This window comes from Bombina bombina, chromosome 2 (genome assembly GCF_027579735.1).
Source record: "Bombina bombina isolate aBomBom1 chromosome 2, aBomBom1.pri, whole genome shotgun sequence".
NCBI lineage: Eukaryota > Metazoa > Chordata > Amphibia > Anura > Bombinatoridae > Bombina > Bombina bombina.
In genome coordinates, this window is record NC_069500.1 from 619,998,766 (window position 1) to 620,025,919 (window position 27,154).

Consider the following 27,154-nt stretch of genomic DNA (forward strand, 5'->3'; position numbering starts at 1 on the left):
TCTTGTATTATGTGCCATTTCTTCTAATACATAAATACTGACCATACAGTACATTATATTTCCACTTGTTAAAGTGGGCACTAGTAGCATTTATGAAACTATTTTTATAAATGATTCATGGTCCTCCTGTACTAGATTTGTTTAGTTTTGTTATGTTTTCTATTTTATCACAAATCCTTGTCATTGTATACCCCTATCATTGTACCCAGCGCTACGGAATTTGGCGGCACTATACAAATAAATGATAATAATAATGGAATAAACTATCTGGGAAATCCACTTCTGGGAAGTAGCTCAGAACAGCAGGGTAAGCCAATAACAAGACACATCTATGTGCAGCCACCAATCAGTAGCTAGCTCCCAGTAGTGCAATGTTTCTCCTGAGCTTACCCAGCTATACTTTTCATAAAGGATACCAAGAGAATGAAGCAAATTATTTAATAAGAGTAAATTGGAAAGATGTTTAAAATAGCATGTGCCATCTATCATGTAAGTTTAATTTTGACTTTATTGACCCTTTAAATTGTTCACTTTCTTGGTGATTATATTTTGTGTTTACAGATAACAAAAAAACATGAAGGACTTTCTGTTTTTAATGCATTTTAGAAGGCATCAGGCTCCGGCTCCTCTGTTTTTACTACATATTATATTTGCTCTGCTTTCCACAACATTTGGTGAGTTCAATATCTTTCAAAGTAAAAAAGAAACTGCTTTCTTAAAAAAAAATACATTTGCAAAAACTGACTGCCAATAAATATTAAAGGGATATTTTAAAATGGAGAAATGTGCACAAAAATAGATTCCAACATGAAGATGGTGGCCTAGATTTGGAGTTTTGCGGTAGCCGTGAAAACCAGCGTTAGAGGCTCCTAACGCTGGTTTTTACCGCCCTCAGGTATTTGGAGTCAGTGATTAAAGGGTCTAACGCTCACTTTCCAGCCGCGACTTTTCCATACCGCAGATCCCCTTACGTCAATTGCGTATCCTATCTTTTCAATGGGATCTTTCTAACTCCGGTATTTAGAGTCGTGGCTGGAGTGAGATTTAGAACTCTAACGACAAAACTCCAGCCGCAGAAAAAAGTCAGTAGTTAAGAGCTTTCTGGGCTAACGCCGGTTCATAAAGCTCTTAACTACTGTGCTCTAAAGTACACTAACACCCATAAACTACCTATGTACCCCTAAACCGAGGTCCCCCCACATCGCCGCCACTCGATTAAATTTTTTTAACCCCTAATCTGCCGACCGCCACCTACGTTATACTTATGTACCCCTAATCTGCTGCCCCTAACACCGCCGACCCCTATATTATATTTATTAACCCCTAACCTGCCCCCCACAACGTCACCGCCAGCGACCTACAATAATTAACCCCTAATCTGCCGACCGCAAAGCGCCGCCAGCTAAATTATCCCTATGTACCCCTAATCTGCTGCCCCTAACACCGCCGACCCCTATATTATATTTATTAACCCCTAACCTGCCCCCCAACGTCGCCGCCACCTACCTACACTTATTAACCCCTAATCTGCCGAGCGGACCGCACCGCTACTATAATAAAGTTATTAACCCCTAATCCGCCTCCCTCCCGCCTCACTAACCCTATAATAAATAGTATTAACCCCTAATCTGCCCTCCCTAACATCGCCGACACCTAACTTCAAACATTAACCCCTAATCTGCCGACCGGAGCTCACCGCTATTCTAATAAATTTTTTAACCCCTAAAGCTAAGTCTAACCCTAACCCTAACACCCCCCTAAATTAAATATAATTTAAATCTAACAAAAAAAATTAACTCTTATTATATAAATTATTCCTATTTAAAGCTAAATACTTACCTGTAAAATAAACCCTAATATAGCTACAATATAAATTATAATTACATTGTAGCTATTTTAGGATTAATATTTATTTTACAGGCAACTTTGTATTTATTTTAACCAGGTACAATAGCTATTAAATAGTTAAGAACTATTTAATAGTTACCTAGTTAAAATAATAACAAAATTACCTGTAAAATAAATCCTAACCTAAGTTACAATTAAACCTAACACTACACTATCAATAAATTAAATAAATAAAATACCTACAATTATCTACAATTAAACCTAACACTACACTATCAATAAATAAATTAAATACAATTCCTACAAATAAATAAAATTAAATTAACTAACTAAAGTACAAAAAATAAAAAAGAACTGTTACAAAAAATAAAAAAATATTTACAAACATTAGAAAAATATTACAACAATTTTAAACTAATTACACCTACTCTAAGCCCCCTAATAAAATTACAAAGCCCCCCAAAATAAAAAATGCCCTACCCTATTCTAAATTACAAAAGTTCAAAGCTCTTTTACCTTACCAGCCCTTAAAAGGGCCCTTTGCGGGGCATGCCCCAAAAAATTCAGCTCTTTTGCCTGTAAAAAAAAAACATACAATACCCCCCCCAACATTACAACCCACCACCCACATACCCCCCTTAAATAAACCTAACACTAAGCCCCTGAAGATCTTCCTACCTTGTCTTCACCATTCCAGGTTCACCGATCGGTCCAGAGTCTTGATCCAAGCCCAAGCGGGGGGCTGAAGAGTGACGTCCATCCTCGGGCTGAAGTCTGGATCCAAGCGGCGGCTGAAGAAATCCATCATCGGGCTGAAGTTGGAAGTCCATCATCGGGATGAAGTCTTCTATCAAGCCGCATCTTCAATCTTCTTTCTTCTGGAGCGGAGCGGAGCCATCTTCTTCCCAGCCGACGCAGATCCAACCTCTTCAAGCGACGCCTACTCGCCGAATGAAGGTTCCTTTAAGGGACGTCATCCATGATGGCGTCCCTCGAATTCTGATTGGCTGATAGGATTCTATCAGCCAATCGGAATTAAGGTAGGAAAATTCTGATTGGCTGATGGAATCAGCCAATCAGAATCAAGTTCAATCCGATTGGCTGATCCGATCAGCCAATCAGATTGAGCTCGCATTCTATTGGCTGATCGGAACAGCCAATAGAATGCGAGCTCAATCTGATTGGCTGATCAGAATTTTCCTACCTTAATTCCGATTGGCTGATAGAATCCTATCAGCCAATCGGAATTCGAGGGACGCCATCTTGGATGACGTCCCTTAAAGGAACCTTCATTCGACGAGTAGGCGTCGCTTGAAGAGGTTGGATCCGCGTCGGCAGGGAAGAAGATGGCTCCGCTCCAGAAGAAAGAAGATTGAAGATGCGGCTTGATAGAAGACTTCATCCCGATGATGGACTTCCGACTTCAGCCCGATGATGGATTTCTTCAGCCGCCGCTTGGATCCAGACTTCAGCCCGAGGATGGACGTCACTCTTCAGCCCCCCGCTTGGGCTTGGATCAAGACTCTGGACTGATCGGTGAACCTGGAATGGTGAAGACAAGGTAGGAAGATCTTCAGGGGCTTAGTGTTAGGTTTATTTAAGGGGGGTTTGGGTTAGATTAGGGGTATGTGGGTGGTGGGTTGTAATGTTGGGGGGGGGTATTGTATGTTTTTTTTTACAGGCAAAAGAGCTGAATGTTTTGGGGCATGCCCCACAAAGGGCCCTTTTAAGGGCTGGTAAGGTAAAAGAGCTTTGAACTTTTGTAATTTAGAATAGGGTTGGGCATTTTTTTATTTTGGGGGGCTTTGTTATTTTATTAGGGGGCTTAGAGTAGGTGTAATTAGTTTAAAATTGTTGTAATATTTTTCTAATGTTTGTAAATATTTTTTTATTTTTTGTAACTTAGTTCTTTTTTATTTTTTGTACTTTAGTTAGTTAATTTAATTTTATTTATTTGTAGGAATTGTATTTAATTTATTTATTGATAGTGTAGTGTTAGGTTTAATTGTAGATAATTGTAGGTATTTTATTTAATTAATTTATTGATAGTGTAGTGTTAGGTTTAATTGTAACTTAGGTTAGGATTTATTTTACAGGTAATTTTGTTATTATTTTAACTAGGTAACTATTAAATAGTTCTTAACTATTTAATAGCTATTGTACCTGGTTAAAATAATTACAACGTTGCCTGTAAAATAAATATTAATCCTAAAACAGCTACAATATAATTATAATTTATATTGTAGTTATATTAGGGTTTATTTTACAGGTAAGTATTTAGCTTTAAATAGGAATAATTTATTTAATAAGAGTTAATTTATTTCGTTAGAATAAAATTATATTTAACTTAGGGGGGTGTTAGGGTTAGGGTTAGACTTAGCTTTAGGGGTTAAAAAATTTATTAGAATAGCGGTGAGCTCCGGTCGGCAGATTAGGGGTTAATGTTTGAAGTTAGGTGTCGGCGATGTTAGGGAGGGCAGATTAGGGGTTAATAATATTTATTATAGGGTTAGTGAGGCGGGAGGGAGGCGGATTAGGGGTTAATAACTTTATTATAGTAGCGGTGCGGTCCGCTCGGCAGATTAGGGGTTGATAAGTGTAGGTAGGTGGCGGCGACGTTGGGGGCGGCAGATTAGGGGTTAATAAATATAATATAGGGGTCGGCGGTGTTAGGGGCAGCAGATTAGGGGTACATAGGGATAATGTAAGTAGAGGCGGTTTACGGAGCGGCAGATTAGGGGTTAAAAAAATATGCAGGTGTCAGCGATAGCGGGGTCGGCAGATTAGCGGTTAATAAGTGTAAGGTTAGGGGTGTTTAGACTCGGGGTTCATGTTAGGGTGTTAGGTGCAGACGTAGGAAGTGTTTCCCCATAGGAAACAATGGGGCTGCGTTAGGAGCTGAACGCAGCTTTTTTGCAGGTGTTAGGGTTTTTTTCAGCTCAAACAGCCCCATTGTTTCCTATGGGGGAATCGTGCACGAGCACGTTTTTGAGGCTGACCGCGTCCGTAAGCACCGCTGGTATCTAGAGTTTCAGTGGCGTTAAATTATGCTCTACGCTCCCTTTTTGGAGCCTAACGCACTGAAAACCCTGCCATTCTGTAAACTCTAAATACCAGCGGTATTTAAAAGGTGCGGGGGGAAAAAAGCACGCGTAGCTAACGCACCCCCTTGGCCGCAAAACTCTAAATCTAGGCCGGTATTTTTTCTGTTTGCAAATGGTCTGCTTTTCTGTAGGGACAATAAATCCAGTTATTTGACAGTTATTTAATTATTTGGATCATAATATATTTTTTTACATCTGTACAAATGTGAGGGAATACAATTGGGTTAATTGACACCCCCTGCTAGCGGCCGATTGGCAAATCTGCAGGGGGCGGTATTGCACCAGCAGTTCACAAGAACTGCTGGTGCAATGATAAATACTGAGAGCGTATGCTGCCGGCATTTATCGATGTGCAGGGCTTATTAGATCATGTCCGCTCGCACCATCATAAATAGGCTCCATGAACTTTCTAACTCAACAAAGAAGTTAATTTAGTGTGTCATTTAAACATAAATAATGCTGGACTTAATTACTTATGTATTAATGTGTCAGTAGTTTATACTGTTGCTATAAAATTAAGGATAAACTTATCTGCAAATGCTTTTAAACATGTCTAAAACTTAGAGTAGAGCATAACAGAGACATAACCACACTTAAACAGATGCTGTGCTACTGATAATAGCAGTACAAGCAGTACAAGTATAAGATGTGGTATTAACAGCAGAAGTGCGCTGAAAGAAGCTGGCTAACCAATCAGAAGAGTAGGAGGATGGCTCAATGTTGACAGTTAACATTTCCATCACTATAATGATTGGTTAATTTAAAGATTTTCAGTGAACTGCAGACAAAAAGGAAAAATGTGAATTATTTTGCTAGATAAAAAAGGCTGAAGAGTGACCATGAAAGAATAAAGATAGGCAAATTACATTAAAGGGACAGTCTACACCTTAATCATCTTAAAATCTTTCCTTAGATAAAGCTGCAAATAACCTCCTGCACCCCTTTCTATATTAAGCAGCAGGAACGGTAAGAAGTTATTTTAAAAAGAATATAATTTCTGTCCACTCTGAAATTGCCTCCAAGCTCCGCCCACTGATGAAGAAATGATCCGAGCTGTATATGGCATCTAATCACAAAAGTCTCACTAGTTGGATTCAGCAGACAGTCAATGTTATTCAGCAGAATGCCTAGATGCACTTTGGATTGTGATGTCATCAGTGGGCGTAGATTGGCCTCCATTTCAAAATGGCCAAAAATGCTATTATTTTATAAAAGCCTTTTTTACTGTTCCTGCTGCATGATATAGAAAGGGGTGCATAGGGCTCTTTGCAGCTTAATCTAAGGTAAGACTTTAAGATGACTAAGGTGTAGACTGTCCCTTTAAGTATTCATTTGATTATGGAGGGGATTTGAGAGAGGATTAAGCAGTAGAACAAGCCTTTGGTAATATGGTAGGGAGCTCTAAAGGAGGTCCCTTGGATGTTGGGAGGTATTGTGGTAGGGATAATTTATTGAAGCTGGGACAGTCTTGTGTGGATATGTTAGGTAGAGTTAATTTTGAGGGTTAAGCTGGATCATTGTTGTTTTCAATAGTGAATGAGGTGGCAGGTTAGCTGGGGCTGCTTGTTAGGTTTAGGTTAGGGTTAAATTGACTGATGGCCAAGGTCAGTGAAATTATGGTGAGGGAATGCTGAAAAAGCATTTGCTCTCACTGACTAGTCCTTCTTGAGAGCTACCATGGAAGCATTAGGCTTTGGCTCAAAAACTATACTCTGTATCTTTAGTCCTTACTCTTCCCCTTCAGCAAAGGTCAAGGCCAATGGTATTCACACACTTACCTTCTACATTTGTAATCGTACAAGACAAGGATGCCTCCTGTCCCTATCTTATTTGTCCTAACAATGGAAGTGCTTGCTACACACATACAATGCAAAAAAAGTGTCTGGAATCCAAACTGGCCCCCTCAATTAAAAAGTAGCAATGAATGCCAAAGGCTCTTTTATCATTAATGTTCTTTTATCATTATCATTGCCTTCAGTTTTAATTCAAGCTGCACTTCTTGAAATTCAAAGATTTGCTTCTTTTTCTAATTTTATGCTTAATAATCTTAAATAAGAAATGTTAAACGTTGGTGGTTCGTCACCCCTGCACGGTTGTCAGTGATATATAGGGGAGCATCCAGTGGGTGCTGGGGGTAGTATGGAGACCGTGGCACGCTTCTCCACATTTGCTAAACATGTAGGGCCATCCATTCCTTATGGCTGATGGTTGAAGAACACTTCCAAAAGATATTGAGGGCCTTTTTAACCTAACCCCCAGAATGGCACTATTGAATGACCTTCCCAAAAACAAATGCAAACTCAGGACACCTCTTACAGATAGGAATAAATGGAGCAAAATCACTAATAGCTAGACATTGGAGAACTTTCATCTCGCCTTCCAAACTGATGTTGTTAGATAGAACCTCTGAATTCCTTTACATGGAGGAATATGGATTTTTAAATCATGCTAAGCCTTTCTATTTTCTGGATCTTATATTTTATTGGGAACAAGCCCTACCTATGTCCTAGTTACTCCACTAGACCATAGGAGAAGATCACTAGTTGGCCAAGGTTCTAGATATATATGTTTGTGGCACAACCCCCACCCCATACCATATCTTCCCCTATCTTTCCCTCTTTCTTTTGTTTTTTTTTCTCTTACCTCCCCCCCCCCCCACCTTTTTGATCTCTCTCTTCTTTCTTTTGGCCACATACTCTCCAATTAATCGTAGGGTTGCAACACCCAATTAAACTATAGTTAGAATAAATTCAACGGGATAGTAAGAGTGGAAAATGGACAAGTCATAATTGTTAATCCTTTCACTAATGGAGGCAAAGCTTTTGGCCCCTCCAAGTGGCTATTCTAATGTTCATACTCACTATGGAGCATATTTTATGTTGTATTTTTGTTTAATTGCTTTTTGTAATATTTATGTTATCTACTATCAATGCATACTTGATCATTTCTGTTAGGTGTGTTACCAATTAGCCACATTAAAGGGATACTAAACTTAATTTTTTTTCTTTCATTATTCAGATAGAGCATGTAATTCTAAGCAACTTTCTAATTTACCCATTTTTCTTCATTCGCTTGATATATTTATTTGAAAAAGCAGGAATCTAAGCTTAAGAACTGGCCCATTTTTGGTTCACCACCAAGGATAGAACTTGCTTATTGGCGGCTACATTGATGTTAAAAGTCTTATATCACATGATTTTTTTAATAGCTGATCCAACTGTGTCAGAATTCAGCTCTAATCCTTAATGCATTTACTTTTAGGAGTGGCCCATTATTTTATAATATTTCAGACAATTACAATTTTAACTTCATATAATAGTATACATTGGGATAGAGTTTTGAATATATATAATTTCCATTACAGATAATCCATAAATTCAAACTTCAAATGCTTTATATATGAGATATATGCCCCTATATATTATTTCTCAAACTTCCCAATATTAAATCCTTTTTATTCAAGAGTATATCTCTTTTGAATCTATTAATTTACAATTTTAAATTAAGAATTGTTGGGTAGAGAGTATATATTTCATTAAGATTATCAGAAATTTGTCCTATCCAAAAGAGTACTACCTTTATCAGAAACTTATAATTTAAAGATAGATTGTAAAATTAATGAATGAACTTATTCTCTTATCAATTAAAATATATTGAGTAGTTTATTCTGAAAATGGATGGATGTATAGATGCATTATATATTGTGAGCACCAAAAAAAAAATCAGATTTGATGTGTATCAGAATACTGTAAAGGTATAAGGATAAGGGAGATTACCTATTCAACAACTTACTTTCTTTCATAAAGATGGTGACCACTAGGAGAAGGCATAAATCCCAAAATCCCAAGAGCCCTTAAAACCCTTCCCACCTTGCTGGAAACTAGTCTTGTCTTTGCCTTCACAGGAGGAAGGTAAAGAAGGGAGGTGTTCTAGGTGTTTGTGAGAAGGGTTCCCAAACCAATTTGAGGCCCAGTTTCCTCTCAGATAGCTACTGTTTGGACAGAGGTATGTCTTTCTGGTATGGGTAGTGGCACAAGAACACCCTATGGAAATCAGTTACAGGTCTTCCACAGGTTTCGCCGGGACTGGTCCCTAGCCTCTTCCTGTTGATTCAGTGTTAAACTATATATATTTAGATACTCCCCTATCACATGTACAGCACTGGATTGGCTATCTACAGGAAGCAGTTGTTTTTGCTTACAGTAAGTCCAGTAGTATGGGTGCCTATCAGGTAAGTGTGGGGGTTGTTGCTGGCACCATTTTAGCCTGTAGGCTATTAGTAGGTACTCACTTATGGGTATATCAAAGCTTATGGACCATTAGGTCAGGCATTTTAGGCTTGGTTAAATAAGTACCTTATTTCACCCTATGTAGGTCTTGAGGTGCAAGTATTTATTTATGTTAGCGTTGTCAGCTTTTCTTTTAATCATATTTTTTTGTTTGCGCACGTTGACTTGCTTGTGTGCGTCCTTTTCTTTTACTTGTATGTATGTTTGGCCTGTCATTGTGTTAGTGATCACCTAAGTGTAAGGTAACTTTATCTATCCTGCCTTTATTGTTATGTTTAAATCATTGTCTGTGTTTTGATTTACTCATTACCTTTGCCTGTTTATCTCTTTTTCATTATGGAGCATACTGATCCTGTCCCCTCTTCTGTTAATACTAGTATGTCAGAAGCTAGATCCGCTGTACTTTCCTACTAATATTAAGTGTATTTTTAGCAAACTGGTTGATGCAACCCCCCCCCCCTGCTCAGCTTTGCAAAGCATGTCTTATCATCTTATGCATTCTAATCAGTCTAATGCTGCTCTTGCTTCTGAGGGTATCTGTCCTCCCTTTGTTCTTCACTGGAGAGTTTTTCAGATTTTACTCCAGGATTTAATGATTTTGTACACTCTTCTATATATGAGATGTTGATGGTCATGCCCCCTCCAAGTAAGAGTAAGAAGGTGGTGACTGATATTCCCTCTTCTATCTTATCTGATTTAAGTAAATCTAAGTCTGCTAATGCTAAGATGAATGTTCCAGGCCTAGGTTCTTCTGATTTATTCTCTGTGAGTGAAGTGTTTTCAGATGATCAAGAATCAGTCTTTGATCAGGAAACTGAATCATCCTCTTTTTGTTTTAACACCTTTGTTCCAGTGGCCTCACTAGGGGAGATGCAGAGGGTGCAGACTGCACCGGGTGACACCCTGGGGAGGGGTAACACCAACCCCTAGTCAGGGCCGCCCTTTGGAGATAGAGGTTGCAATTAATAAAGCAGGGAATAGTTGTCAGAATTGTTGCGGAGTCAAACTGTAGAAAGAAAAAAACTGTCACATTTACCTAGCCTACATAACCCTCACACTTGTATGTGTAGCTGTGACAGATGAGGGTAAATAACCAACCATCTCCATGCTGTCACATTTACCGCAATCTGCTAAGGGACGTGTGCCATCTCCCACTTCCTTATGCACAGCAAATTTGTACTGCAAAGGAGTTTGCAGGTTTCTTAACTTATCTGCAAAACAATGATAAATAGCCTACAGTACTTTGAACAACAATAAAGCAAGCAGACTGCCGTTCTGCTGACAGGTAACCGAAGCTCCTGGTTTTGCTGATTTCACTCCCCCTTCTTGGATCGGTGTGTACAGCTGGGTAGTATCACTCTCCCTGTAGTTAGTGTCAAATTTGTTCCCCCTGCGTGATATAAGAACGGTACCGGTGGTCACAAGGCTGTGCAACATTCCTTCATCCCATTGCTTCAGCCAGACCTCGATCTTAAGGAAGCTACATTAACTCCTTGCTTGGATGCTAGAGAGATACTTGCCTCCCCTTCAGTCCAGTGAGTGATTCAAATATAGTTATGTAATTGTTATTCTTATTGTTTTATATATATAAATTAATACAATCAGTACAGTATATTAATGCAGTGAAATAAACAAAAAAAAAACTGGTCACTCTGGCCTGTATGTGTTTTATCATGTATAGTATATCCAGTTGTCCTACACTGTGCATCTTGATGCAGGGTAGACTACCAGCCTCATCATTATGCAATGTAACATGCACATTATCAGTGTACAAGTCTTTAGAAAAGCATAATTTTACAGAGCAGCATGCTCATTATCAGTGTCCGGCCCCTCAGCATCATTATATAGGGCTTATTATCAGTATATAGAACCTCATGATCCTTATACACCAGTGTGTGTTAATATCAGGGTATACACTACTCACCATTATACGGTGCAGTGTACTTATATATATATAGGCCAGAGTAGTCACTAAAAGTTGTAATTCTCTAAATTAAAGTGAAAGTAAATCCTAGCATTTTACAAACGCTAGGATTTACTATTGAAACAAATAAAGGGCACTTTCATTCATGAAATATAAGATACTTCATATAGAAAGCTCCTTTATTTGATTCAATCGGTCGCCGTTCTTAGCTCCTACAGCAGCGCACGGTTAAAAAAATTTTTGGCTAAGAGGTGACGTTTTCACCTCTTAGCCAATAGCCGTGCGGTAAATCCGGCTCCCATGGGTGCCGAACCTGGATATACTGCACGGCTATTTAATTTTTTTTTAGCTGTGGGCTGCTGTAGGAGCTAAGAGCGACGATCAATTGAATCAAATAAAGGAGCTTTCTACATGAAGTTACCATACTCTTTATTTGTTTCAATAGTAAATCCTAGCATTTGTAAAACGCTAGGATTTACTTTGACTTTAATACTAAATAACATAAAATGTATAGTGTGTATGTATATATATATATATATATATATATATATATATATATATATGTGTGCAGGTTATGAGGGTATTTGTCTTGTTTTGCATGTAAAGCATGCAGATGTAGATTAAAACATAAAAATGTTCATAAGGGGGCCAATTTATCAAGCCCGGCTGCTACATTAACTCGTCCGCCACCTCTGAGGCAATGGACAGCAATCCGCCCTATCCCATACAATCGGGTTGATTGACACCCCCTGATAGCGGCCGATTGGCCACGAATGTGCAGGGGGCATTACTATTTATGTGACCAAGGCCTCTGTGGGGGGCTGAAACGTTATGTGTTTGACACAATAAAGGTGTTTGGAACAATCTATGGTGCCTGCTTACGTGTTGGACAGTTGGGATCTTTTCTGAGTCCTGTACAACACACCAATCTATAAATATATATGGTATAGTTATATGAAGATATATAAAGAAATAGGAATTTAAAATAAAAATAACATTTTCCTGTTTGTGAAAAACATTGGAAGTTGAAATATTAATAACTCCTGTTGGGTTAATGCACAAACGATAAGTGTTAGGTTTTTTTCTTCTACGCTCTCCATTAAGGTCTATGGGGAGAAAAAGTTAGCACTGGCGCAATATCCGAGGCCCTGAAATTTAGCTTTTTACTTGTAATACGTGCTCTAACCCACACGCGCAACATTTTTTTACTTTCAAGCGGCAGCACTAAATACAGCTCCCATTGTAATCTGTTCCTATAATGTTTGTTTGAGACACATAATATAATATATTATAAATTTAAGGAATATTACAAAAATGATTGTGTTTCAAATAATATTGATAACTGTTTGTATTTTTTATGCAAATCCAGCTTTATTTACAGTACAAGCTCCAAGATTGTCATATCAAGCACTGTACGGAGCCACCGTGCAAATGGAATGCAACTTTCAAGTAGATGATAATTTTAACATTACAAAATTAACAGTTTCATGGGACCACATTGTTAAATCAAAAAAGAGGGAAGCATATCGCATTACCAATGGAATAAAGGATCTGATAAGTCAGGATAATAATTACTTTGGGCGAACGTCAATGTTGATGGATGAACTGAAAAAGGGACGGGCTATCCTTGAGATAAAGGATTTGAAAATTACTGACACAGGGTCGTATGTCTGCCTTTTACAGCTTGATGGATCTGATTACAAGATAATTCATCTTGAAGTTCAAGGTCAGTTGCCAAAACCGGATATAATAACCCACGCTCACATGAGATAGAAGCTTTGCATTTCTAACTGTAATGATAAAGCTATGTATAAAAATGTCATTGAAATAAAGTATGTATTTCATGGATTAAGTTGCTTTTCTAGTAAGAAATGAGGTTACTCATAAATTATAAGTTGGTTTGGCTGCTTAGAGTTTTTGAAGAATCACTTTTAAAAAGAAAAAGTATATACCTGTATTTATATATATAGAAGAGTACCACTGTAGTCAGGGGAGAAATGTCTATAAGGGAAAAGTTATACATCTGCTTAGTATTAAACGTAGGATGAAAGCCACATCATTTAATTAATTTATTGCAATGTCTTACTTGTCCAGCACCCCCAAGGCAGAACATGCTGTGATCTGAGATGTCATCGCAGAAAACGGAGCATGTCTGCAGAAAGACCAGGGCACATGCAGGAACTGTTAGCATGTTCACTTTGCAGTGCTGCTCCACATTAGCCTGTTATATTCTAACAATATTGTGCTATGGCTGCACTGTGTATGTTTTCCTCAACACAGTGCAGCATGAGAGAAGCACTGTTTGAAGAGAACAGTCAAACACCGAGCAGTGCTAAAAAGTGGAAGCACATTGATGACTGGCTCTCAGGCATTTTTTTTAACACAGCCTCCTAGCATTTCCCAGTCTGTAAAAGATGTGACTCTTGAATGTAAGACATTCTTGTAAGAAATTGTTAACTACATTTTTACTACAGAAAATCTTTTAATAAAAAAAATCTCATTGCAGAAAGTGGAGAAAAGTTCTGCCTCTGGATCCAGCACTAGTGAGCTGGTAGCCATTTATAGCTCTATGTGTGTGTTTTGTTTTTTATCAGACCACTTATATAATGTAGAATAAAGTAACTATATAAGTATAGATGTGGGACCATCTATGTTAGTGATGGACAACTCGGGTCATATGAGATCCACTTCGGGTTTTCCTGTAGTCCCTATTTTTACATCTCAAGAAATTACCTGATTTACTCCAACAAACAACTCCACAACCATTTTCCCCATCATGTTTCTTTCCATTCCTATACACCATTTATTGATTTAAACACGCAAGTTTTGTGTTCAATAATCCAGATACATTTTATTTCCCCTCTCAGAACAGCAGTATTTACTGAGATCAGATCTGCCCTAAAGAGGATAGGAACTGCTATACACAAATGGAAGAGGGGAACTAAAAAAAAAGGCCAGCGATCTCAGTAAATAATTGGCACAAAATTCATAAGCACAAAAATGTATTAATAGTTATGTACCGGCTATAAATATATTCGCATAAAACTAGTGGGCACATTATAATAAAAAATAAACTTAAACTGGTGAAAATATATTGCATTAAACATAATGAATGCAAAAATATAGCGCCTACTTAGCTGCTATTACAAGAAGTATTGACATTGTCTCATTGTCTCACTAGAAGTCTATGATTGGCCTTGAAATAAGAGAGACTGTTCTTGTGATCAGTAGTGCCAACAGTTTGGGGGAGGTTCCATATAAAACTCTTTTTTTATGTTAATTAGGTTTTATGTGTAATATTTTCACTGTTTTAGAGTTTACTATAAATTAAAATCTGCATACATGACCATTGAAAATGTCATGTGCTTATGTATTTTATGTGACATTCTTAGGGGACGAATTATCAAGCTCCAAATGGAACTTGATGTCCCTGTTTCCGCACGAGCCTTCAGGCTTGCCGGAAACAGCAGTTAGGAAGCAGCTGTCTTAATACCGCTGCTCCTTAACTGGTTCGCTGCCTGTGAGGCTGCAGACATCAATCTGCCCGATCCTATACGATTGACAACCCCTGCTAGCAGCCGATTGGCCGCGAATCTGCAGGGGGCGACATTGCACAAGCAGTTCAACAGGACTGCTTGTGCAATGTCGTATGCTGTTGGCATTCATCAATGTTTGTCAGACATGATCCGCTGAGCGGATCATGTTGGACAGACCAATGATAAATCAGCCTCTTAGAGTTCAAAGTAATTTGAATATGGACATAAAATAATGAATACTTCTAAACTATTAACTGAAAAAAATATAATTTATTTAATTCGTAATAAGAACTCTGTGTTTCCTTCACTCACAGTAGAAATCAAGTCACCAACAACAAAATACCACAACAGTAAAACAAAGAAATTGGGTGGGACACAAAAAACTTGTTTTGAAAGGAAATCATTTTCAAGAACAAAGCATTTACAACAGAGGATGTTCTAACATACAATCTGCAGTAATCTTTGAAGATAAGCAGTGTAAAAAACAGACAATTTTCTGCTGTAAAGTAAATAATAAAATGAAGAAATTAATTTACCAAAGACCAGGACAGCGTATCTCCTATAAAGAAAAAGAAATAAGAAAAAGCACAAAACAACTTCACAAATTTAAGTCTAATAACTTTCTTTTACACTAATTAGAGTGAACTCAATCCAGGCTACACTTCCAGACCTAAGAACATTGAAGTTTGGGAAACTTGCTTCAAGGCACCTAATTCCAACAATATTTAACAGTGCTCCTCAGAAGAACAGAGCTAGTGAAATTAGGAACATAGATCTAAAGTGGAAGAGACCAACAAAACTTTCACATGATGGAGGAAAGTAAGAGACACCAAATGTTTTGGAGCAATATCAACAGTGCTAAAAAAAATATGACAGAACTAAGAACACGGATACCGCACATATTACAAGTTGAAACACCTTCACTCACGCGCTAACACCTTAAAAATGCACATTAAGAATACTAATGCATAGATTACGAGTCTTGCGTTAGCCTTAAAAAGCAGCGTTGAGAGGTCCCAACCCTGCTTTTTAACGCCCGCTGGTATTAAGAGTCTGGCAGGTACAGGTGTACCGCTCACTTTTTTTCCGCGACTCGAGCATACCGCAATTCCACCTACGTAAATTGCGTATCCTATCTTTTCAATGGGATTTTCCTAATGCCGGTATTACGAGTCTTGGAAAAAGTAAGCGGTACAGCCTCTCCTGTCAAGACTCCTACCACATTTAAAAGTCAGTAGTTAAGAGTTTTATGGGCTAACGCTGTAACATAAAACTCTTAACTAAAGTGCTAAAAAGTACACTAACACCCATAAACTACCTATTAACCCCTAAACCGAGCCCCCCCCCCACATCGCAAACACTTAACTAAAATTTTTAACCCCTAATATGCCGACCGGACATCGCTGCCACTTTAATAAATATATTAACCCCTAAACCGCCACACTCCCGCCTCGCAAACATTAGTTACATTTTATTAACCCCTAATCTGCCGTCCCTAATATCGCCGACACCTACCTACATTTATTAACCCCTAATCTGCCACCCCCAACGCCATCGCTACTATATTAAATGTATTAACCTCTAAATCTAAGTCTAACCCTAACCCTAACACCCCCCTAACTTAAATATTATTTAAATAAATCTAAATAAAATTACTACAATTAACTAAATTATTTAAAACTAAATACTTACCTATAAAATAAACCCTAAGGCCTAGATTTAGAGTTCGGCGGTAGCCGTCAAAACCAGCGTTAGAGGCTCCTAACGCTGGTTTTGGCCGCCCGCTGGTATTTGGAGTCAGTGATTAAAGGGTCTAACGCTCACTTTACAGCCGCGACTTTTCCATACCGCAGATCCCCCTACGCCATTTGCGTAGCCTATCTTTTCAATGGGATCTTTCTAACGCTGGTATTTAGAGTTGTTTCTGCAGTGAGCGTTAGAGCTCTAACGACAAGATTCCAGCCGCCTGAAAAAAGCAGGAGTTAAGAGCTTTCTGGCTAACGCCGGTTTATAAAGATCTTAACTACTGTACCCTAAAGTACACTAACACCCATAAACTACCTATGTACCCCTAAACTGAGGTCCCCCCACATCGCCGCCACTCGATTAAAATTTTTAACCCCTAATCTGCCGACCGCCACCTACGTTATACTTATGTACCCCTAATCTGCTGCCCCTAACCCCGCCGACCCCTATATTATATTTATTAAACCCTAACTTGCCCCCCACAACGTCGCCGCAAGCTACTTAAAATAATTAACCCCTAATCTTCCGACCGCAAATCGCCGCCACCTACGTTATCGCTATGTACCCCTAATCTGCTGCCCCTAACATCGCCGACCCCTATGTTATATTTATTAACCCCTAATCTGCCCCCCACAACGTCGCCGACAACTGCCTACACTTATTAACCCCTAATCTGCCGAGCGGACCTGAGCGCTACTATAATAAAGTTATTAACCCCTAATCCGCCTCACTAACCCTATCATAAATAGTATTAACCCCTAATCTGCCCTCCCTAACATCGCCGACACCTACCTTCAATTATTAACCCCTAATCTGCCGACCGGAGCTCACCGCTATTCTAATAAATGTATTAACCCCTAAAGCTAAGTCTAACCCTAACACTAACACCCCCCTAAGTTAAATATAATTTTTATCTAACGAAATAAATTAACTCTTATTAAATAAATGATTCCTATTTAAAGCTAAATACTTACCTGTAAAATAAATCCTAATATAGCTACAATATAAATTACATTTATATTATAGCTATTTTAGGATTAATATTTATTTTACAGGCAACTTTGTAATTATTTTAACCAGGTACAATAGCTATTAAATAGTTAAGAACTATTTAATAGTTACCTAGTTAAAATAATAACAAATTTACCTGTAAAATAAATCCTAACCTAAGATATAATTAAACCTAACACTACCCTATCAATAAAATAATTAAATAAACTACCTACAATTACCTACAATTAACCTAACACTACACTATCAATAAATTAATTAAACACAATTGCTACAAATAAATACAATTAAATAAACTATCTAAAGTACAAAAAATAAAAAAGAACTAAGTTACAGAAAATAAAAAAATATTTACAAACATAAGAAAAATATTACAACAATTTTAAACTAATTACACCTACTCTAAGCCCCCTAATAAAATAACAAAGACCCCCAAAATAAAAAATTCCCTACCCTATTCTAAAATACAAAAATTACAAGCTCTTTTACCTTACCAGCCCTGAACAGGGCCCTTTGCGGGGCATGCCCCAAGAATTTCAGCTCTTTTGCCTGTAAAAAAAAACATACAATACCCCCCCCCCAACATTACAACCCACCACCCACATACCCCTAATCTAACCCAAACCCCCTTAAATAAACCTAACACTAATCCCCTGAAGATCTTCCTACCTTGTCTTCACCATCCAGGTATCACCGATCCGTCCTGGCTCCAAGATCTTCATCCAACCCAAGCGGGGGTTGGCGATCCATAATCCGGTGCTCCAAAGTCTTCCTCCTATCCGGCAAGAAGAGGACATCCGGACCGGCAAACATCTTCTCCAAGCGGCATCTTCTATGTTCTTCCATCCGATGACGACCGGCTCCATCTTGAAGACCTCCAGCGCGGATCCATCCTCTTCTTCCGACGACTAGACGACGAATGACGGTTCCTTTAAGGGACGTCATCCAAGATGGCGTCCCTCGAATTCCGATTGGCTTATAGGATTCTATCAGCCAATCGGAATTAAGGTAGGAATTTTCTGATTGGCTGATGGAATCAGCCAATCAGAATCAAGTTCAATCCGATTGGCTGATCCAATCAGCCAATCAGATTGAGCTCGCATTCTATTGGCTGTTCCGATCAGCCAATAGAATGCGAGCTCAATCTGATTGGCTGATTGGATCAGCCAATCGGATTGAACTTGATTCTGATTGGCTGATTCCATCAGCCAATCAGAATATTCCTACCTTAATTCCGATTGGCTGATAGAATCCTATCAGCCAATCGGAATTCGAGGGACGCCATCTTGGATGACGTCCCTTAAAGGAACCGTCATTCGTCGTCTAGTCGTCGGAAGAAGAGGATGGATCCGCGCTGGAGGTCTTCAAGATGGAGCCGGTCGTCATCGGATGGAAGAACATAGAAGATGCCGCTTGGAGAAGATGTTTGCCGGTCCGGATGTCCTCTTCTTGCCGGATAGGAGGAAGACTTTGGAGCACCGGATTATGGATCGCCAACCCCCGCTTGGGTTGGATGAAGATCTTGGAGCCAGGACGGATCGGTAATACCTGGATGGTGAAGACAAGGTAGGAAGATCTTCAGGGGATTAGTGTTAGGTTTATTTAAGGGGGTTTGGGTTAGATTAGGGGTATGTGGGTGGTGGGTTGTAATGTTGGGGGGGGGTATTGTATGTTTTTTTTTACAGGCAAAAGAGCTGAAATTCTTGGGGCATGCCCCGCAAAGGGCCCTGTTCAGGGCTGGTAAGGTAAAAGAGCTTGTAATTTTTGTATTTTAGAATAGGGTAGGGAATTTTTTATTTTGGGGGTCTTTGTTATTTTATTAGGGGGCTTAGAGTAGGTGTAATTAGTTTAAAATTGTTGTAATATTTTTCTTATGTTTGTAAATATTTTTTTATTTTCTGTAACTTAGTTCTTTTTTATTTTTTGTACTTTAGATAGTTTATTTAATTGTATTTATTTGTAGCAATTGTGTTTAATTAATTTATTGATAGTGTAGTGTTAGGTTAATTGTAGGTAATTGTAGGTAGTTTATTTAATTATTTTATTGATAGGGTAGTGTTAGGTTTAATTATATCTTAGGTTAGGATTTATTTTACAGGTAAATTTGTTATTATTTTAACTAGGTAACTATTAAATAGTTCTTAACTATTTAATAGCTATTGTACCTGGTTAAAATAATTACAAAGTTGCCTGTAAAATAAATATTAATCCTAAAATAGCTATAATATAAATGTAATTTATATTGTAGCTATATTAGGATTTATTTTACAGGTAAGTATTTAGCTTTAAATAGGAATCATTTATTTAATAAGAGTTAATTTATTTCGTTAGATAAAAATTATATTTAACTTAGGGGGGTGTTAGTGTTAGGGTTAGACTTAGCTTTAGGGGTTAATACATTTATTAGAATAGCGGTGAGCTCCGGTCGGCAGATTAGGGGTTAATAATTGAAGGTAGGTGTCGGCGATGTTAGGGAGGGCAGATTAGGGGTTAATACTATTTATGATAGGGTTAGTGAGGCGGATTAGGGGTTAATAACTTTATTATAGTAGCGCTCAGGTCCGCTCGGCAGATTAGGGGTTAATAAGTGTAGGCAGTTGTCGGCGACGTTGTGGGGGGCAGATTAGGGGTTAATAAATATAACATAGGGGTCGGCGATGTTAGGGCAGCAGATTAGGGGTACATAGGGATAACGTAGGTGGCGGCGGTTTACGGAGCGGCAGATTAGGGGTTAAAAGTGTAATGCAGGGGTCAGCGATAGCGGGGGCGGCAGATTAGGGGTTAATAAGTGTAAGGCTAGGGGTGTTTAGACTCGGGGTACATGTTAGGGTGTTAGGTGCAGACGTAGGAAGTGTTTCCCCATAGCAAACAATGGGGCTGCGTTAGGAGCTGAACGCTGCTTTTTTGCAGGTGTTAGGTTTTTTTTCAGCTCAAACAGCCCCATTGTTTCCTATGGGAGAATCGTGCACGAGCACGTTTTTGAGGCCGGCCGCGTCCGTAAGCAACTCTGGTATCGAGAGTTGCATTTGCGGTAAAAATGCTCTACGCTCCTTTTTTGGAGCCTAACGCAGCATTTGTTTGAACTCTCGATACCAGAGTTAAATTTATGGTGCGGCCAGAAAAAAACCCGCGGAGCGTTAACAGCCCTTTTACCGCCAAACTCCAAATCTAGCCGTAAGATAGCTACAATATAACTAATAGTTACATTGTAGCTATCTCAGGGTTTATTTTTATTTTACAGGCAACTTTGTACTTATTTTAACTAGGTACAATAATTATTAAATAGTTATTAACTATTTAATAGCTACCTAGCTAAAATAAGTACAAATTTACCTGTAAAATAAACACTAACCTAAGTTACAATTATACCTAACACTACACTATAATTAAATGAATTACCTACATTAACTACAATTAATTACAATTAAATTAAATAAACTAAAGTACGAAAAAATCCCACTAAATTACAGAAAATAATAAAATAATTACAAGTTTTTTAAACTAATTACACCTAATCTAATCCCCCTAATAAAATAAAAAAGCCCACCAAAATAATAAAAATCCCTACCCTATAATAAATTACATATAGCCCTTAAAAGGGCCTTTTGCGGGGCATTGCCCCAAAGTAATCTGCTCTTTTACCTGTAAAAAAATACAATACCCCCCCAACATTAAAACCCACCACCACACACACAACCCTACTCTAAAATCCATCCAATCCCCCCTTAATAAAACCTAACACTAACCCCTTGAAGATCACCCTACCTTGAGACGTCTTCACCCAACCGGGCAGAAGTGATCCTCCAGATGGCCAGAAGTCTTCATCCGATCTGGGCAGAAGAGGTCCTCCAGACGGCCAGAAGACTTCATCCAGGCGGCATCTTCTATCTTCATTAATCCGGAGCGGAGCAGGTCCATCTTCAAGCCAACCGATGCGGAGCATCCACTTCTTTCGACGACTCCCGACGAATGAAAGTTCCTTTAAATGACGTCATCCAAGATGGCGTCCCTTGAATTCCGATTGGCTGATAGGATTCTATCAGCCAATCGAAATTAAGGTAGGAAAAATCCTATTGGCTGATGCAATCAGCCAATAGAATTGAAGTTCAATCCTATTGGATGATCCAATCAGCCAATAGGATTGAGCTTGCATTCTATTGGAACCTTAATTCCGATTGGCTGATAGAATTAGATTAGGTGTAATTAGTTTAGAAATTTGTAATTATTTTTTTATTTTCTGTAATTTAGTGTTTGTTTTTTGTACTTTAGTTTATTTTATTTAATTGTATTTAAGTGAATTTAGTTTAGGGATTTCATTTAATTATAGTGTAGTGTTAGGTGTAATTGTAACTTAGGTTAGGTTTTATTTTACAGGTACTTTTTTATTTATTTTAGCTAGGTAGTTATTAAATAGTTAATAACTATTTAATAACTATTCTACCTAGTTAAAATAAATACAAAGTTGCCTGTAAAATAAAAATAAATCCTAAACTAGATACAATGTAACTATTAGTTATATTGTAGCTATCTTAGGGTTTATTTTATAGGTAAGTATTTAGTTTTAAATAGGATTAATTTATTTAATTATAGTAATTTTATTTAGATTATTTTAAATTATATTTAAATTAGGGGGGGGTGTTAGGGTTAGGGTTAGACTTAGGTTTAGGGTGACGTTGGGGGCGGCAGAATAGGGGTTAATAAATGTTGGTAGGTTGCGGCGACGTTGGGGGGGCAGAGTAGGGGTTAATAAATATAATGTAGGGTTCGGCGATGTTGGGGTCAACAGATTAGGGGTTCATAGGTATAATGTAGATGGCGGCGGTGTCCGGAGCGGCAGATTAGGGGTTAATAATATAATGTAGGTGTCGGCGATGTCGGGGACGGCAGATTAGGGGTTAATAAGTGTAATATTAGGGGTGTTTAGACTCGGGGTTCATGTTAGGGTGTTAGGTGTAGACATAAAATGTATTTTCCCATAGGAAACAATGGGGCTGCGTTAGGAGCTGAACGCTGCTTTTTTTTTTGTTTAGCCAGCTTACCGCTACCATAAGCAGCGCTGGTATTGAGGTGAGATGTGGAGCTAAATTTTGCTCTCCGCTCACTTTTCTGTGGCTAATGCTGGGTTTATAAAGAACCGTAATACCAGCGTTGTCTTAAGTGAGCGGTGAGAATAAAATGCTCGTTAGCACCGCACAGCCTTACCGACAAAAACTTGTAATCTAGCCGTAAGTTTTTATGTGTGTTAACCCAACCATGTTAGATCTAAATTAAGAAACACACCGCTAGATTTAGAGTTCTGCGGCCAAAGGGGTGCGTTAGCTACGCGTGTTTTTTTCCCCCCGCACCTTTTAAATACCGCTGGTATTTAGAGTTCACAGAAGGGCTGCGTTAGTGTCACAGCTGCTGATAATCAGAAGTGTTCCTTAGGTAAAAGAATCAAATGTGCAGATTCAGTCAATTATATAGAAAAAAATAAGTAGTGTTGTTTCTGCTTTAGTTTTACTTCACATACTGTTTTGAAATAAAAACTAACTGCAGAGTTTTTATATCCCACCTTATCAGAATGTAAGTTTAACTTTAACATTACATTCTTAATATAGTGGTTAGTAATTGATATTAATGTAACATTTGCAAATGAAATAATCAGTGTGTGGACTCAGAAAATATATAAAAATAAAGATGCTGATAATTTGCTACATCGATGGTTAACAGCATAAAGAAAAAATAAGAGCATTAAGCAAAGGAACTTGTAAACTGGTTGTTTCAATTCCTCAATCACATGCAGGATAAACAAAGTCTTGGTTATAGTATCAGAAGCTGGAACAACTGAGTAAAGTGAGACTTCAAACAGCAACAGTCTGTAGTACAATGGTAATGCAGTAAGTACTTACTGGAATCCGCTGACAAAAAGGATGTGTTGTTACCAAAGAGCAGCAGGCTTCTGTTTGACTGCAAAGCTCCAGTCTGAAGGGGGAGGTGTCCAGGTGCACACTGAATCTGAAGGCAGACTTCCAGGATATGCTGCAGGAAGCAGCTGAACAAGGCAGTAAGTGGCTCTAATGAAACCAGGGGAGGTTCCTCAATAACAAGCAATGAGCAAAGCAGCTAGGATGCTTATAAAGGAACACAACAGGCAGTTCTTAAAGGGACAGGCTGTAAAGATATACTGATATTATGACAGGTCCCCCACACAAGGAAAACCTCCAGGTTTTATTTCCAGGAGTCGATTCAAAAAGAGGGTCTCTCAGGATGTCTCCGATGAAAAAGCGAGACCAAACGAGGGGCAGAAATGTTAGTGGCAGGCTCCCAAGAATCCTCCTCATGCGAATACCCCTCCCAATGGACTAAATACTGAAGTACACCCCGAAACACTCTAGAATCCAGTATTTCAGAGACCTCATACTCCTCTTGGTCAGATTGGGACTGAACCGAATCCGGAATGGACGATGGAACAGATCGGACAGGAGTATAAGGTTTAATCATGGCAACGTGGAATGAAGGGTGTATGCGATACCTTTCTGGTAACCGTAGTACAACAGCGTTGGAGTTAATGATTTTTTCTATGGGAAATGGTCCTATATACAACTGGTTGAATTTAGCTTTCGTAGCTGGTATTCGTATGTGACGGGTGGATAACCAGACCAAATCCCCGACCTTGTAATCCGGAGCTGGTCGCCGGCGTAAATTGTAGTAGTGTTGATGGCGGGATTGAGCCCGGGTGATATTATCCTGTAATAATTTAAAATTTTGAGCGATGGAATTAACTAAGTCGTTAACAATAGGACATTGAGCATGCATATTGGGTAGGAGATCATAAGTAGGATGAAATCCATAATTGGCGAAAAAGGGGGAAAGCTGAGTGGAATCATTTTTGGTGTTATTATAGGCAAACTCAGCAGTTGCCAAATATTCAGCCCATTTATCTTGTTGCTGGGAACAGAAAACACGTAAATATTGCTCTAAAGTTTGGTTGGTGCGTTCACATTGGCCATTCGTTTGCGGATGATATGATGTTGTAAGTTTTCTTGTGATATTCAATTTGTCACATAAGGATTGCCAAAATTTAGATGTGAATTGGCTACCACGGTCTGTGAGAATACTTGTTGGTAGTCCATGTATTTTTACAATGTTTGATAAAAACAACTCCGCAGTTTGAGATGCAGTGGGTAAAGCTGGTATGGGCAAGAAATGTGCCATCTTAGTAAATAAATCGATAACTACTAAAATTGTAGTATAAGTCTTAGATTTAGGCAACTCTACTATGAAATCCATAGCGACTTCTTTCCATGGTCGATCGGGTATCGGTAATGACATTAAATATCCATAAGGTTTTTTGTGATCCTTTTTGTTTTGAACACATAAAGTACAAGTTTTGATGTAATCCTCTATTGAGCTCCACATCTTAGGCCACCAGTATTTCCTTTTAATTAAATCATATGTATTTTGTATACCAGGATGTCCATTAAGGACTGAGTCATGGTTTTGTTGTAGAATTACCTTTTGTAAAGTTGGTGGTATATACAAGAGATTCTCAAAATAATATAGACCATCTGGATGTTTTATGAGATTATATTTATTTGTATTAACATCCCTGCTTTGAGCATCCTTTAATTCTTGTGTAAAAGGTTGTATGCAGGAGATGACATTTCCTGGAGATAGAACAGTTCTCTGTGGTTCAATATGGTTATGGGGTGTTCTCTGTCTTGACAGAGCATCTGCTTTCCCGTTACGTGATCCAGGTCTGTATTGTATATTGAAGTTAAACCTAGAGAAATACAGACTCCATCTGAGTTGTCTTGATGACAGCGTGCGATTAGTCTGCAAATACTCTAGGTTCTTGTGGTCAGTATATACAAGAATTGGTATATCTGTACCCTCCAACAAGTGCCTCCAATGTTCGAAAGCTGATTTAATCGATAGGAGTTCTTTTTCCCCAATTGGATAGTTAATTTCTGGAGGTGTTAAAGATCGTGAGTAGTAAGCAACCAGATGAACGGGTTCTGTTAAACTTGTCCTTTGAGATAGGATGGCACCTATTGCATACTCCGATGCATCAACTTCTAGGATGTACTGTTTTGTAGGATCTGGGAAATGAAGTATTGGTGCAGTTGTGAAACATTCTTTTAGTAAATCAAATGCTTGTTGTGCATTCAGAGTCCAAACGAAAGGTGTCCCTTTTCCTGTAAGCCTTGTGAGAGGTTTCACTATAGAAGAAAATTTTTTAATACATTTTCGATAAAAATTCGAAAAACCTAAGAAACTTTGAAGTTCTTTTACATTGGTTGGTTGTGGCCAATTTGTAATGGAGGATATCTTAGTATCTTCCATATTGATACCATCTGCTGTAATTCTGTAACCAAGAAATGATATATCTTGGGTATGAAATGTACATTTTTCTGGTTTTGCATAGAGATGATTCTCTCTTAATCTGGTTAGTACTGTAGTTACATGTTTTATGTGTTCTTGCAAGGATTCTGAGTAAATCAGGATGTCATCCAAGTAGATGATTACACAAACATCCAGTAAATCACGGAAAACCTCATTAATAAAATGTTGAAAGGTTGCTGGGGCGTTGCAGAGGCCGAATGGCATCACAGTGTACTCGTACAAACCATATCTGGTACGGAACGCTGTGAGCCATTCGTCCCCTTTCCTTATACGGATTAAATTATATGCACCCCTCAAATCTAGTTTAGTGTAAATAGATGCCTTACCCAACCTTTCAATTAATTCAGTTATCAAAGGTAATGGGTATCTATTTTTAATTGTAATCTTATTGAGCTGTCAGTAGTCAACAATTGGTCTAAGTGTTCCATCTCTATTGCGCACGAAAAACATTCCAGCAGCTGCTGGCGAAGTGGAAGCTCTTATAAAGCCCTTTTTTAGATTCTCATCTAGATATTGTTTTAAGTGCTGTAGCTCAGGCTGAGATAGTGGATAAATGTGACCAAAAGGTATTGGTGACCCAGGAAGGAGATCTATTGGACAATCGTAAGTCCTATGCGGTGGTAAAGTCTCCGCCTCCTTTTTTATCAAATACATCCTGAAATTGGGAATAGATTTCAGGTACTGGGTGTTGTAATTTTCCAACTTGATTCTTTGTTGTGGACAGATTATTTATATGTGAGTATATTTGTTTTGGTAAACAATGTTGCTTACAATAATGAGATTGGAATTGTGTACTAAGTGTTTGCCAATCAATGCTAGGTTGGTGTTGTTGTAACCAAGGTAAGCCTAAGATTAATGGAAATAGAGGTGATGGTGTTACGTCGAATGAAATATGTTCTTTATATTCCCCGTGTGTAACCATAATAATAGGTGTTGTTTGATGTGTGATTGGTCCGTTAGAAATTTGACTACCATCAAATACACGTAACACATATGAATTTTGTTTTTTCTTTAATGCTATTTCATTCCTATACACCACATCTAAATCAATAAAGTTGCTTGAAGCACCGGAATCAACGAGTGCCTTCAACATAATCTCTTTTGAGCCCCACTGTAAGGAAACAAGTAAATGACAGTAAGATGGTTTACCAAAACTTATGTCAGAAGTACTACTGAAGTTATAGTTCTTACCTCTTTTTATCTTGGTAAGGTTAGGGCAGTCTTTTACTTCATGTTCTTTAGATGCGCAATAAAGACAGAGGTTATTTTCCCTTCTCCTCTTTTTCTCTTCAGGGCTTAAAGGTCCCC

General features: G+C 38.3%; 1 protein-coding gene across 1 annotated transcript in view; it reads left to right on the top strand.

The window, feature by feature from the left end:
- The first annotated feature begins 565 nt into the window (after positions 1 to 565).
- The window catches only part of LOC128649341 (programmed cell death 1 ligand 2), a 180,589-nt gene continuing 154,000 nt past the window's right edge, over positions 566 to 27,154 (top strand). Inside the window, exons 1-2 of the mRNA XM_053702555.1 lie at positions 566 to 674; positions 12,535 to 12,891. Coding sequence (XP_053558530.1) covers positions 575 to 674; positions 12,535 to 12,891 — 457 coding nt within the window. The 5' untranslated portion in view covers positions 566 to 574. The remainder of the gene's footprint in view (positions 675 to 12,534; positions 12,892 to 27,154) is intronic.